This window comes from Colletotrichum godetiae (genome assembly GCF_030913485.1).
Source record: "Colletotrichum godetiae strain CBS 193.32 chromosome Unknown BDP55scaffold_2, whole genome shotgun sequence".
Lineage (NCBI taxonomy): Eukaryota > Fungi > Ascomycota > Sordariomycetes > Glomerellales > Glomerellaceae > Colletotrichum > Colletotrichum godetiae.
Window position 1 is genome coordinate 1,725,825 of NW_026851250.1, and position 15,024 is coordinate 1,740,848.

A 15,024-nucleotide genomic window follows, 5' to 3' on the forward strand; every position below is an offset into this window, starting at 1 on the left:
AAGTACGAAGAGGGTCATAGACCCATAGAGTAAGGTAATTATGGTCGCTCGGTGTGGATGAGGTACAAATGAGTGCGATCTCATCTGCAAGATATGTTGTTCCCAAGTGATCTTTGCACATACTGACGGCTGGGAACTCGCACTATTAATATTTGAAACCTCTACTACTACCGTCGAATGCCTGTTAAGTACGCCTCGCTCATGATCAATGATCATATCCGAGGCACTATCATGCATGTTAAAGAAGGCTTCCAGTCCAGGGCGTATCATATGCTGCACATATGAGCATCATTGACAACAAATGTACTATCAATATAGGTAGATTATTTGAACGATTACAGACAGCCGAAAACGAAAGATTGCGTATGGTAGCTGACCCCTGAGCGATAGAAGCAACACGTGAATAGGACGTCTGATTTACAGATGGATTTTCTAAATATCAGTTAACTACCTTAGGTACGTCTGCGCATTGAACTTGCCAGGGCTCACCTCTCGCAAAAATTACACCCAGACTCACTAAGTCAATGCATGTAACTACCATGATGGAGTAGGTCCGAAGCTACCTCAACTCGAATTCAATTCAACATGAGACAGGCATAGAAACCTGCATTCTTCCACAATTAGACTTCCTGTATTCTTAGAGCACAAGCTCTACAGTATTTTGTTCCGTTCTATGGAGTTGACTGTCGATTCATCTGCTTCTTGATGGTCCAAGAAAAGTACTATGCAATCATTAATCATGCAAGGAAGCTTGGCGCTACATAAAAAGATTCAATCATCTTGGAAAACCATGAGCATTTCAATTGAACTCGCAGAGCTCAATGATTGCATCTCACTCAATTTCAATCGGATGTCGGCAACGAAACACTCATGTCGCGTGAACTTGTGGCCCGAGAACCCTCAAGTGCAAATATGACGTGAAACTTGCTAAAAGTCCTTTAACATTCAATTGAGCAATACGACCGGGATTGGGCTCTTCTTAGACTGTAAGCTTTGCCGATTGCCCGATAGCGTGGAATTTTTGAGGCCGAGATACCCGCAACCCCTGGGCCTGCTGCGCCCCAGAGTGCATGCAACTCGAAACTCTCTCTGGCTGGATGAGCTTACTGGGTAAAAACACCGAGGAAAAGCTTACTCTCCAAAATCACTGTGAGAGCAGAATTGTATTGACCTGAAATATAGATCCTACCTAGCTGCATGGACACTTAGTATTTACTGGTTGTTAGCCATAGATAGATGGCGTCTATGTCATGTGCGAGTTTGTCAATACAACGATCGCATGTTTGTAGTGATTTGATTTGACTTGCAACCGCGACCGGGGGCTCAATATAGTCCAAAGACACAGACAATCAACACGACACTGAGCCGAGAGTAACTCGTATAGGTAAGTACAGATATTTGGCGGCTGGCTGCGAGAATAGCAGTTGTTGTGCGAGGTGTACTTTGCGTTATGTAATAATTGGTAAATGACAGGCCCAGAAGGTCTCGATCTATCTAATAGAAACCCATGTTCCGATCACCGTTGCGGCTTACCCTCTTGTATCAATACTGGGCGTGTTCTTAATTTTTTTGATTGGTGGAAGGATGCAAGCAGAAGTTTGGACGATCAGAGAAGACTACAGTTGCATTTGAGGCTGATAGTTACATCGGCCCGGTGTGGTCCTCATAAGTCTAAACTAGTTTGCCCTATTGAGCTGTGTCACTTGATGCAGTTGTCAGGTGCGGTTTGGTTCATCGTTGCTTTTCTAGCAAACTGCCAAGCGCCCAGCCACTACATAGCTTCGTGTTAATGGATACCTCTCTAGGACGGATTAATATAGGTTATTGAGAAGAAAAAACGTCGATACGTAACGAAGACCCGGACGGCTCGGAGGTGTGGAGGCCCAACAGATCGAATGTACTATCATTGATATCAACTCCTGCCGCCATCCGCGAGAGTCGCAAACATGATGCACACCTTGACCCAGCATCAAAGCTGTGGCGCTTTCTGTTGCTTCGAGCAAAGTTGCCGCACAGGACAAATAGGCCATATTAGATCTGGCCCTATGCCGACAATAGCTGACGACAGCAAAAGCCATGATGGAGAGTTTAATGTTCTTGCTCGGTCAAGCTTTCTCTAGTATGTAGTTTAAAAGCCCAAATGTTTCGTCAGCTTCACATCAGACGATCCACATAACCCCTATCTCCCCTGTTGGGATGAGGATGCTACGGCGCTCTGGGCTCATCGCGACTGTCTGACTCGTCGGTCCCCTGCGTCGCAGTGAGCACTGTTCTAGAAACGATACCAAGCCAAAATCGCTCTCGGATTACTGAACCTCTTTGCCCATTGCTGGGCTGGCCACCCCGCAAATTTCATGCTCTCCACCATCGACTCTTTGGCGACCTGCACAGTCAACCTCCGTGGCGGTACAAGATGGGGTCATCGGTAAATTAATCCGCCAACAGGATGAGGCCGGTCTAGAAGGCTCGGTTCCAGAGTAATGAGCCCCCTGTGGCCGCGGACTGCCGCTACGGGGTGTACCCCAGCTAGCACTCTATCCCTGTTAAAGTTCAAAAGCTCGGGATTGGTTGTTTAATCGGGTTTAATCTACGAAGCAACTCCTGTCTGCCGATGGCCGTCTCCACCAATCATGCCCGGGCAGCTCGAGGAACCCGGCATCTCACAGAACACGCGGAGAGGGAGGGAAGACGAAGCTCTCGTAACTTTTGAACTTTCGCATCCAACCCCTCGGCACCAGAAGCCTTGTGGGCCTCTTGACTGAAGTACATAAAGGAGAGCCAAGCCGCTCTATAGCTACTAGTCTGGATGATCTCCTCTTAGGCCAACCTTGGGACGAACCAAGACCACATTCTTTTCCATTCTTCTTTTTACTCGACGCAATGAAGTCTTTTCTTACCGCTCTTACCTTCGTCACGGCGGCGCTGGCAGCCAGCCGCACCTCCGCCCCCTCTGGATGCCTGACTGTCAAGAAGTCTGGCGGCCAATACAGCACCATCCAGAAGGCCGTCGACGCCCTTTCTACCACCGCCTCTGCCAAGCAATGCATCTTCATTGATCAGGGCACCTACAGCGAGCAGGTCCTCGTCCCCGCGCGGACAGCTCAACTCACCATATACGGATACACGGCCGATACGAGCAGCTATGCCGGCAACAAGGTGACTATCACCGCCAAGAAGAGCCAGGCCGACGGCCTCAACAACGACGCCAGCGCCACCCTCCGTATTAAGGCCAAGAACTTCAAGCTCTACAACGTCAACGTTGCCAACACCTATGGCAAGGGCAGCCAGGCCGTGGCTCTCAGCGCATACGCCGACAGCGCGTACTACGCCAGCGCTTTCACCGGTTTCCAGGATACCCTTCTTGCCCAGCAGGGCAACCAGCTGTACTCCAAGTGCCTCATCCAGGGTGCTACGGACTTCATCTTTGGCCAGAAGGCCATGGCCTGGTTCGAGAAGTGTGACCTTCGTGTTGTGACTGCCTCTCTCGGCTATGTCACTGGTAAGAGCTACCTAACAAGCCGCTGTCAAATGACAGACAGCTAACAAACACATTAGCCAACGGCCGTGCCAGTTCGTCCGACACGTCCGAGTACGTCTTCAACAGCTGCAACATCGCAGCCGCCTCTGGAAACACTGTCGCCGACGGCGCCTACTACCTCGGCCGTCCCTGGGGCCAGTACGCCCAAGTCGTCTTCCAGAAGACCTCCATGACCGGCGTCATCAACTCCGCGGGCTGGAAGCAGTGGAACGACGGCGACCCTCGCACCGCCAACGTCCTCTTCGGAGAGTACCAGAACACCGGCATTGGTTCCCAGGGCACTCGTGCTAGCTTCTCCAAGAAGCTCAGCGCTGCCGTTACTCCTGCCAGCATTCTGGGCAGCAGCTACACCAGCGCAGCTTACTACGATTCCGCTTACATGTAAGCTTACATGTAAGGGATGATCAGGATTTCTTAAGCTGGAAACGCCTCGGATTGCCGGGCAGAACCATATTCATCTTCTTCGTACATATTCTTTTACTGAATATATTCGTCAGTTCCAATTGGAACTATTGTGAATGCCAACCAACGCATTGTGTGTCGTCCACATCAATCTCGATATGACTTTGATTCCATCTTTTGGTGGTCTGAGTCCCTCTTCGGCACCCAGCCCGTGACGTAGCTCTACTCTTGAACCATAACTGCAGTCGCAGTATGCGCATCGATTCGTGCCCCGCGATCGACCGGTTCTTTCACGGACAGAAAGTGCAAACTCAAAAAGGAGATGCTGCGCGTCCACTGTTTCTACACCCAGCGTGGAAAAGAACGAGCTGCTTTTCTGCTCATCGTGGACTGCCCCTGCTAGTTATGGCCCGTGGTGAAACATTGCAAATTGAGGCTTAGTTTCAGGTACAAAAGGACGGGCGAGGAAAGAAAAAGGGCCTGGGCCGCGCAACATCTGCCCCCGCGCCAAGCGCTATGTTCAGCTGGTGTTACGTGACTTAGTTGACAACTGCCCACACCAAAAAGTTCTGCCTGAGCACAATATCGATTTCATTTCTGTTCCCGGCAGAGTTTAGAAGCTCCTTGTCCTGAGGACGAGGACAACGCGCCATTAGCTGCACCACATATTAATCTTAATCTCAGAATCAAAGCTTCGACAAATTGGCCATGGTCTACGCATGTTGCGAAGCTGAGCTGAATCTCGTTTTGCATACGAAAAAGACTGCCCGATGATCCAAGTTAGCTTGATCGAAACAAATGACTGACAAGTTGCAAACGCGCTAATCAAGTTTCACGCAGAATCACAGAGTGTCGATACGTTTCGGATAGTATTGCGGTGAAAACCTCGCCGTCTTGGTCAGCGCACAATGTATGGAACACAGTTGCGTACTGACTGAGACCAGAGCCACTCACTTGTCTCTGACGGAGAAAGTCTGGAAGCGGAAAGAGATTGTTCAAGTGACTTGCAAAGGAGTCTGACCATTAAAGGTGAGTTTCGTAAATGAGAAACGTTGTTGGTACGATTTCTTCTAAATTTGATGTGAGAAGTGTACTGAGGTATTTTGGTTTCTGACTAGATAGCTCAGCTTAGGGCATCCCGGCAAGGAGCATGATCAATCGGGCCCTACTGCCAGGGTAAGTGAATGTTCGACTGTAAAACCGTGTGATGATCTGTGGTCACGTAATGTCAAACTAGGCACGGTGATCAGCCAGAATTCTAAGCAATGCCCAGCGGATTCTCAGAAACCTAGAAGACGAAGGGAAAGTCAGGAAGTCAACTTCCTCGATGAGCTTTATAAAGAATCAAGTAGGCAAAGTTGATTCAAGCCAGTCTCCGCCGAGCCACTAGACGGTAAAATTCCTGCTAAGTCTACTAATGTCGAGATAATTGAAGAAAAACGAGAAATCCGTCTATCACAATAGGATCACAGTCCTAACGAAGTGACAGGTTTCGAAAATCAATCTCTTTCAAAGGTTAAATGCGGTGTTCTAGTAATTAGGCGAGTTTGCTCCGCGATTTCAAAGGTAACTATTGAAAAGTCGACGTATCTTCACGTTGAAAGTACAAATGACAGACGCTCTTTCAGCCACTCTTTCAACTCTCACAGTGGTTCAGCATACCCCTGGCACTACAAAGTTGACACATGGGGAACTTCAGTGTGACATAGCCATCGTCTGTGATTTTCTAGAAGAACATAGTATGAAGTATAGGTAACTGCCAGGCTTCTGAGTTATAGGTGAATTGTAATTAAGAGGGGAAATCTGCAGGAAATGAATCGTGGGCTAAGAGCACAGAGAAAATGACCATCTCATTATGTCGCAAATGACTTATTACACTTGGAAAAAAAAAGCGATCACTTGAGTGTCCCTGGGATACAATGAGATAGCTTTCAAAACGTCGTTCCTGAAAACATCTACATCCTCCAAGACGCCAAAAGGCTTGCCAAGTCCGGCATTCACCGTTGTATGACTGGGTATGAATTAACAGATCGTTATTTTCATGGGATAGCCTTCCGAAAAGTCGTGCTTGCGTTGGTGGTTGCTGAAGAAATCCGAGCGGCGAGATGGCTGATACATGCCGCCAGCGCGAAGCAAACGATTGCTCAGAAGCCCTGGGCTGGCTTTACTCTACTTCCTGGATTGTGAAGGTGCACGCAGACTTCAATACTTATTCTGAGGTGATACTTCGAAACGTTAGAGGACATTGAATGAGATGGTATATCGATATAACCAGGACAATTGCTTGTGACATTGCTGGAAAATCGAAACTGAGGTTAGTCGGGTTACCACATCTTGATGACCAAACACATGTCATGTCAGGTTTCAAGAAACATGAAACATGAAAGTTTAATCGTGAAAATTGCTTGAATTGTATGTATCTGAGATCGGAATTTTCTTCTAGTGTGAGGCAAGAGTTGCCGATTGACGTGTGCAAGCGAAATCGTACAGAGATGTTGCCATCCCAACGCGGGTGGGGCAAATCCGACATCCGTACGGTTGGATCTTCTACCTACTTGATACCCACACATGGCAAATATCCCCCCTGACTCAAAATAGTCTCGGTGCGCTTCTGAGTCGAGGAAAATTAGAGCGAATAGAGGGTTTGAAGGGAACCGAAGCCCATATCAGGCGCGGTAAAATATGAAGGTTTGCCTTCGGTACCAGCAATTCACAAGGCCTGACAGCGCGTAGTTGTTTCATCTTGCTTGGGGCACTAAGTCGTGAGCAAAGTCGAGATCCTACTCAAGATTTCGCTGTGCTAATGCACTCAGTACCAGATTTTTCCGGAGACCCTAGTCTCAAGCCTCGCCTTTCGCTGCGCGGTGCACGCGTTGTTTTCCATGTGTCCCGTGATTTGCTGCCGATCGAACGATAATCAGGCCTGGGGGCCATGCTCCGGCGACCATGAGCATACCGTCCCGACTTGGCAATTTTCTCGGCCGGGCCGGAGCACCTCTGGAGATAATGTGTTGGGTTATGCTTCGGCCGGAGCCTCTTTGTACATAAATCCGAGAGCTGTACGGATACGACCTAGGGAGATCATACCAACAATGCTGCTGGATCACTGGGCCCAGAACCTAGAATAGTCGGGGCCGAAGCTCCAATTTACTACCCGAAAGCGAGCGGGGGTTGACGTTGCCGCCACCAACGATCAATTATCAAAGACAAACATGGTCTGTGGAATGGACACGCAAGCATGCCTCCTGTGTCAACCCGCCTAGCACCCAGAGCAACTCTCAAAACGTTTGCTTATGGTACGTGGGTACGCAGCAGCAACATTCCCAACATTGTGGTGCAATGTGCTCGTGGCATGCCATCATGAAATTTGCAAAGATCTAATGATGTATCGAGCCTTGTCATACATAAGTTTAGCAGTGCTGGTAGTTATTGTGCTAATTGCCCAGTGACAGCTGTCTGTGCGTTGGCAGTGTGGATTTTGGCTTCGGTTCGGACTTCGTAGAATCTTAGATTGACGCTGGTCAATGTACGGATAACACTATTGCCCGAGAACATTTCTTGAATCTGGGGTTGGGGATTAGCTGATTATCAATGAGTCTGGAACTTGGTCAGCATTCAAAGAGTGGTCAGGAGAAAGGATGAACTGGGACGACCAACAGGCCGGGGGAATGGCTAGATGCTAATGAAAAAAAAGTCCGGTGCTCGGCGAACTTAAGCACCGATGCGCCGTCTAGCGGCCGGATCCATATTAGATAACTCAAACTAAGGGGGCCACCCCTTGCACCCTCACCGACGCGACGCATCGGAAGACTTTTCGACCACACCAACACCCAAGTTAACCCACTTCCCAGTTCCATCGCGGGTTCTTCCATGCCTGAAAAGTAGGCCAACTTGCCAACGAGGTTGCTTCGGCCCTTCGCTACCTCGCATCTTGGACTTAGCTCCGAGGTCATGGACGGCAGCCTAGAAGAATCTCGAAGCTATCCATGCCAGTTTAGACTCAGTAAGAGTCACGACGAGGAGGATGATGACGAATAATGGCGAATAATGGCATCCAAAGCGCTCCGAGCCCCGGCGGGTTTACCATACCCCGTTGACCGTCCGTCTCGGCCGGCCTCCGCTCTCTCAAACTAATGGGTCTCCCTTTATCTACAGAGTAATAGTATACCTACCTTTCTGGCGCCAATTAGGGAGCCACATGGCCCAACATAGGATCTTCGTTTTTATGGTCCTCTTTAAGACTACGAGTCTCCCCATTGTTAACTTCAGCCCTACCCCTTGGCACATCATCGGTTCTTTTCCTTTCACACCACGTCCGCAGGCCGCAGGAGATCAACTACCCAACTAGATTAGATTCGGCTCTCAACATATCTAACCTAGCTGTGTGATATCGCCTTTCGGTTGTAACGAGCCAGTAACAAATCAGAACGAGAAATTCATTTGCCATGTCACCCAACAACGTCCCACAGAGGACACCACTCTCACAATGGAGTGCTGCCCAACGGAAGGGTATCCTCATACCTATGGTCATTTCATCAGTACTGATCTTGGTCCTCGTCCTTGCCAACATGTCATATCTCTTTGGAGCAACATTCGAGCAAGGGAAGCGCACACACGCACTCAAGATTCTGGCCGTTGACCTGGACGGGGGCGCCATTGGTTCAGCAATTGTAGGCGCATCAAAGAGCTTCCAAGCCGCCAACTTCCCGACCATTGAGTTCGGTTCCGCCTCAAAGTACTCAACTCCCGCAGCGGTGAAGAACGCAGTGTGCAAAGGAGACTACTGGGGTGCCATTTACATCAACGAGGGTGCCTCTGCGAAGCTCGCCAGCGTCATCAACGGCACCTCGACCTCAACCTACAATGCCGCCGACTCAGTCACATACACCTACAACCAGGCCCGATACCCTGCAATCGCCGACTCCACCATCAATAGCAATATCCAAAAGGTCGTCGGCGCATCGAGAGCCTTCTACTACCAGTCGCCCAACGGCACGGCTGCCCTCCGATCTCTGAACACCACCAACCCGGCAGCCATCGCCGCCTACCTAAACCCGATCTCGTCCACCCCCGACCTCATCGGCGCCCAGACGCAAGCGAGCCGCGTCTTCTTCAACACCGTCAACATCATCGTCCCCACCCTCGCCCAGTTCTTTTACATCCTGGCCCTGAACGGCATCGGCATGAGTTCCGGCCTCCTCGCCAAGATGAGAGTCCGCGACGTCTGGCTCATCCGTTTCGCCATCGGCAAGATCTACGGCTTCCTCACCGCCGTCACCGTGACGGGTTACCTCTGGGCCTTTAGGGAGAACTGGGCCGTCGGCGGCCCAGAGTTCGGCAAGACCCTCCTCGTCTTCTGGCTCTACATGGACGTGCAGTGGCAGGTCCTGGAGTCCCTTATCGGATCTTTTGTGCCTATGCAGCTCATCCCCTTCTTCTTCCTCACCTGGATGCTCACCAACGTTGCGAGCAGCGTGTTCCCCTTTGAGATCATAGCGGGCTTCTACAGGATTGGCTACGCCTTCCCGGCACACGAGGTCTACTCCCTCTTGGTGCAGGCTTGGACTGGCTGCGCCGATCAGACGCGCGTTGCGCTACCTGTTCTCTTCTCTTGGTGGCTCGTGGGCCACGTCGGCTCTGTCTTCTCCACCCGCAAGCGCTGCGCTGATGCTGCTGCCATTGTTGCAGCTGGTGCTGCCGCTGCTGCAAAGGCACCAGCTCCGGCTCAGCAAGACGACACAGTCTCCATTCCGCCTCGCTCTGCTAGCACAGAAGTAACTTTGCAGTCCGATGAAGAGCAGGTTAGGAACGAGAAATAAGCGATGGAGCTGCAGGGATTGTAAAAGTCACGGGTTCGAATTTGATCGCCGGAGGGATTGAAGTTTTATGCGGCGACATAGCGGACGGCACGCTTGATACCCAGCATAACATGGAGTTATTGGATCCTGCATCGAGACAATTGGAGAGTCCGATGTTTGCTTTTAGTGCTTGAATAATATAGACTCAACTTAGACATAGCATCTTCCCTTATTGGGGATTATTTCAACCCATCTCAATATGCATTTTGTTCGACCTTGAATTGCTCTGGTTGAATCAAGGTATAGGATAATAATCATTTTAAGCTTTTGATAAGTATTTCCCTTCCTTCTGACAAACGTTGATTTTCTTATTCCACTCCTAAACGTCTCATAATGTCTTCATAAAAGAACACCCGGAGAAGGGGAGAGGGAGAACGAAGCAAAAACATAGAAGAAATGAGAGGAGTATGAAATCGAGTTAGCCAAGAAGGGCGGGAGACATATATTGCTATTTTTACTTATCAGTGACTTGCGGCCCCTTGACCGAACACATCAAGACAAGAGCCAAGGACATTGAGATCTCAGATACAGGCAATTAAATTCTACTCCCTCAGAAAATACGTCGTTAAGACCATTACCCAAGCCTATGGACTCGATGTTGCCCGCCAAGTAATGGACCTTGACACCGAGAGCGCGACCTTTGAGCGCTCATACCTTGATCTCACTGTGATCGAGTTGAACGAGAACCCCCAAAAGTTTTCAATGGACTAGCAAGTGCTTAATTCTTCCCATTACGTCGCACAATAGATAACGGCTAAATTTAATCACCGTAGATATGTTCTACACCTTTGTCTCCTTCTCGCTAGAAACTTCGACATGCATCATGTCGTCTCCTTTGATATCTTGTACGCTGCTGGCGTCCGCGTCGGTACTGTACTTTCCCTTCTTGATATCGCGACGCCACAGGTACTGGCCAACCATGAAAAGAGTCCACCAGATGGCTACGAAGGTGGTATTGACTGTGAATCCTTTCCTCCACTTGGGAGCTAGATTAGGGGAAGACTAGTCAGCCTGGTTTCGAGCGTCTGGATGCCGTGATGGCTTGCTCACCCTCTAGCTTTGGAAAGACGGTGATTGGGTAGAAGCTGAAAAAGATCCACCCGCAAGTCATCTGAGGGAAATGATGTTAGCAGGAATTTCGTCAGTGGTGATAACGACGGTGATGTTTCTACTTACCATGGCTCCGGTAGTGAAAGCTCTGGCTTCGTTGTCGTCTTTCATAATCATGTTGATCCAAGGGAAGAATATCGGTGTGAACTTTGCAAGCGTAAGCGACCATGAGCGTGTTGTTTACATATAAGCAGAGACTTACACAACTAGTGAGGCCAAGCATATAGTAGGCGGCAACTGTATTGACAGTGAGCAGGCAACAAATATCTACGCCGTTTAAAGCAAAACCTACAGTGCAGCCCAGTTGGGATGTCCCAGATCAGGAGACATACGTTTGCGAAGAAGAGGATGCTTGCCACGACGCACATGACGGCCCATATGGGGTAGATCATACACAGCGAAGTGGCAACGACACCGGCCACGATGGAGATTGCTTGGACGCCGGTGGGGATGACATTGATCTCAGCAACAGTGTATGTGCCATGCAAAGTGGCCTCGTGCTTGAGCCAGAGTGCCATCTGACCAGCGACATAGGAGGTGCATTGGAAGCTGAAGAGATGGCGGTGTCAGTTTCGTGCAGAGTCCGGCTAGAATGCTACCCATGACTTACAAGACGTAGGTGAAAACGGCGAGGTAAAAGTGCCAGTGAGTGAAGACGCGCTTCAGCATCCTCTTCCCAATCCTCTTGCTCTCCTTGACCCCGTCATCTCTCATCCGTGCTTGAGCAAGTTTCTGCTCAGCATCCGTGAGCCACCAAACCTTGGGACTCGTCGGCAAGCCAGGGAACAGGAAGAATCCCGCAATGGAGATGGGCAAGCTGATAATGCCGTCAATAATAAACAGCCACCGCCAGCCAGCCATGCCGGCGACACCGTTGAGATTGTTGTACGCCGCAGCCTGGAGATACCCGCCAAACATGGCGCCAATGTTGGACGAGACATACCACACACCTGCGCGCTTGAAGAGCTCGTCGCTGCGGTACCACGAGGTCAGGAGATAGATTGCGCCCGTGGCTGCCGGGGTCTCGAGAACTCCGAGGAGAAAGCGGATGCCGTAAATGTCGTATTCGTTGCGGAGTTTGCATTGAACAAAGGTCGTGATGGACCAGAGGCATTCCATTGTGGGGAGGTACCAGCGAGTGATGTGTGGGCGGGAGATAATCATCATGGAGGGGATCTCGAAGATGAGGTACCCAATGTTGTAGAATGTTCCAAAGAGTGAGTATCTAGTAACACTTGTTAGATACTGGCAAATTCGGGTGTGATGATACATCAATTGAGGGTTCACTTGCTGGTTTCCTGTGAGTTTCAAGTCCTCTTCCATGCCGGAGACATAGGCGTGGTTGATGTTGGCTGAGTCAAGCCATTTCAAAAAGACTGATGTCACGTTAGTGGCTACGTTTCAGGACTGACTATCAGCAAGTAATACACATCAAACAGCAGAGTGAGAGAAGAATGCTGTCTGTTGAGAACCTTCGTTAGCTTTGACTAAAGCACAGGGATGAGTGGAAAGTGGAACTGTACCAAGCTTCCGAAGCAACTTCTTCTCTTCCTTGGAGTAATGGCTGGGGTACCAATCGAAGATGTAGAGCCAAGCCACCCACAGCGACCTTGTCTGCGGCTTGGGCGTCGAAGAGCTCACAACCAGCTCTTGATTATCGAGCGGCTTGGTTGTGGCAACTGGATCCGCATTTCGAGCAGTCCTGTCGAGGCTGACCCTGTCCGCCATGTTGGAGGTGTGCTAACGCTTAGACGGTAGTCAGGTTCCTGTGAGATCGAGAGGCAGTTCAGGTTGTAGTTTGTTGCTAAGGTCAAGAGACCCGAATATGGAAGTCGAGTCGTTTTGAAGTCTCAAGAGCTCAGAGTGAAGTTCTTGGTGATATAACCCCATGCTTTATATCATGGAAAATAAGCCGTCATCCTCAAAAGCTTCGCATCTATGGTGACAGGCTGGAGTAGTCCGCCGACTGTAGAAAGGCCAAGCTATGTTGTCTCTAATGCCCTCCCCGCATTCACTACCCCAGTCTGCGCACGCCCGATTCTGAGGGCGGGGTGTGGGGGAGTTGCTTGCGGTCGATAGCCATACTTAGCCAACGACGCCCGCTCGGGGGATTGTCCTCGGGGACGAGGGGCATCGATACCCCGACTGCTGCGTCGCAAATGGGCCATTCAATTCATGATGCATCGCGAGGATTTTTCACCGAGAGATCAACCGCAGGACCGCTTCAATGGAATATGTGCCTTCGCTTCCGACGGCCCGTCGGAGTTGATTAATTTGCCTCAAGGTTTTGGTGTCTATCAATTACGTGATGGCTCAGGTTTTTGAAAAATGTACAAAATGACAGCTTCGGTATCTGCCACATCTATATACCATAATTTGCGACTCCAGGTTTAGAGCAAAGAAGTATCCAGCATGGACGCTTCTGTTATAGCAAGCTTGCCAGCCAGGGCAAAGCATACTCACTCCCATGATGACGCTAAGGACAGGCCGTCAACGGTTCCTCGTCACGACAGCATTTCCTCCGAAACACCGCTTTCGATATCAACCATACCGTCAAAAGAGCTAAGTCCAGACAGAAACAGCGAAACCTCATGGTCGGATGCGGCGGTAGAAATCAACGAATGGCCAACATTTCAACCATCCATTTCGCTCTCTACTCATCTCACTGAGCTATTCGAAGAAAACATCACAGCCAAGATTTGCCGCACCGCGACCAAGTCCCTCCAAGAGAAGACATCATCAACATCCAACAAGATCCGGAAGACTCCGGTCGTCTTCCCAGAGATCGTACCTCAGGATGGCCCCAATGCGGGCCACTACGAGTTCCGAGATCCAGACTTCTGGACCTGCGGTTTCTTCCCAGGAACGCTGTATGCCCTATTGGAGCGAAGCATCAAGTATCCGCAGACAATGCGACTCGCTGGTGCCGGGCCCGGGGTCAATGTCGCGAGTTTCCGCCAGTATCTGCGGGGGCTATGTAAGGTCTGGGCTGATCCCTTACACGACATGGCCGGCCGGACGGATACGCACGACATCGGCTTCATCATTTTGCCAGCTTTGCAGAGAGACTGGGAGCTGAATGGTAATGAGATAAGTCTCGCTTCCATCGTCAAGGCTGCGTATTCTCTTGCAACTCGGTATGTCCCCGCCGCCGGAGCCATCCGCAGTTGGGACTGCCTGTTGAAGAAGGACATCACTGTGACGGACATGACGACGAATCTTCTCGCGATCGTCGACAGTCTTTGTAATCTGGACCTCTTATTCTACGCCGCAGCACATACAGGCGATGGTACACTCGCCGACATCGCCACCAAGCACGCCCGTACGCTGTTACACACACACCTACGTCCAGAGTCCGTGGGCACACTAGCGAAGAGCGGATACAAAGGTCAGCTCTATTCGACGTGTCACGTCGCCAACATCGATCCTGCCACCGGTGATCTCAAATGGCGCTGGACGGCACAGGGGTATGCGAATGATTCTACCTGGGCCCGCGGCCAGTCGTGGGCGATCCTGGGGTACGCTCAGACCTACCGATGGACTCAAGACAGAGCTTTCCTCGAGGCCGCCTTGGGTACTGCGGAATACTTCCTTTACCACCTCGACACGGCACCGTCGTGCGTGGATACCCCGGTGGCCGACGAGGACACAACACACTGTTGCTCTCGGGATGGGCAGCGAAAGAAGACAAAGGGGCGGAGGGTTCCTCTTTGGGACTTTGATGCCCCGATACAGGACCCCATGGAGCCTCTGCGAGACTCGTCGGCCGGGGTGATTGCTGCCAACGGCATGTTGGTGCTATCACAGGCGCTTAAGGGCATTCAAGAACATGCTTTGGCGCAGCGGTTCTTCGACGCTGCGGTTGAGATCGTTAGAGACACCCTTGACTACTCTCTCGCAGGCGACAAGGCTCAGTTCACCAGAGATAGCAACGAGGCGGGGTGGGAAGTCAAAGACTCCATCTCAGGCAGATGTTTCGAGGGCATCATCAAGCACGGAACGGCCAATAACAATGAGAATGCTAGACGAAGGTACTGGAATCATGGTCTCGTTTATGGAGATTACTATCTTGTCGAATTTGGAAACAGGCTTTTGAACATGGGCTTGGCGTAGAGC

The 15,024-nt window shown here is 50.4% G+C and overlaps 4 protein-coding genes across 4 annotated transcripts; 3 read left to right on the forward strand and 1 right to left on the reverse strand.

Annotated features, from left to right (window-relative positions):
• Positions 1 to 2,614: 2,614 nt before the first annotated feature.
• On the forward strand, positions 2,615 to 4,037 carry BDP55DRAFT_571250 (pectin lyase fold/virulence factor). The gene is made up of 2 exons (XM_060570746.1): positions 2,615 to 3,499; positions 3,556 to 4,037. Exons 1-2 carry the CDS (start codon positions 2,881 to 2,883, stop codon positions 3,921 to 3,923), a joined length of 987 nt encoding a protein of 328 aa, XP_060436427.1. The 5' UTR covers positions 2,615 to 2,880; the 3' UTR covers positions 3,924 to 4,037.
• A 4,471-nt stretch (positions 4,038 to 8,508) lies between these two features.
• BDP55DRAFT_723171 (uncharacterized protein) lies at positions 8,509 to 9,759 on the forward strand (the record flags this gene model as incomplete). Its single annotated transcript, XM_060578711.1, has 1 exon — positions 8,509 to 9,759. The coding sequence occupies one exon, from the start codon at positions 8,509 to 8,511 to the stop codon at positions 9,757 to 9,759; it is 1,251 nt and encodes a 416-aa protein (XP_060436428.1).
• An 819-nt stretch (positions 9,760 to 10,578) lies between these two features.
• BDP55DRAFT_700218 (major facilitator superfamily domain-containing protein) lies at positions 10,579 to 13,076 on the reverse strand (the record flags this gene model as incomplete). Its single annotated transcript, XM_060577908.1, has 10 exons — positions 10,579 to 10,784; positions 10,849 to 10,909; positions 10,975 to 11,055; positions 11,111 to 11,145; positions 11,201 to 11,457; positions 11,519 to 12,133; positions 12,179 to 12,284; positions 12,337 to 12,369; positions 12,432 to 12,557; positions 12,941 to 13,076. 10 exons carry the CDS (start codon positions 13,074 to 13,076, stop codon positions 10,579 to 10,581), a joined length of 1,656 nt encoding a protein of 551 aa, XP_060436429.1.
• A 244-nt stretch (positions 13,077 to 13,320) lies between these two features.
• On the forward strand, positions 13,321 to 15,021 carry BDP55DRAFT_700219 (unsaturated glucuronyl hydrolase; the record flags this gene model as incomplete). The annotated part of the gene is made up of 2 exons (XM_060577909.1): positions 13,321 to 13,397; positions 13,422 to 15,021. The coding sequence occupies 2 exons, from the start codon at positions 13,321 to 13,323 to the stop codon at positions 15,019 to 15,021; spliced, it is 1,677 nt and encodes a 558-aa protein (XP_060436430.1).
• Positions 15,022 to 15,024: the final 3 nt, after the last annotated feature.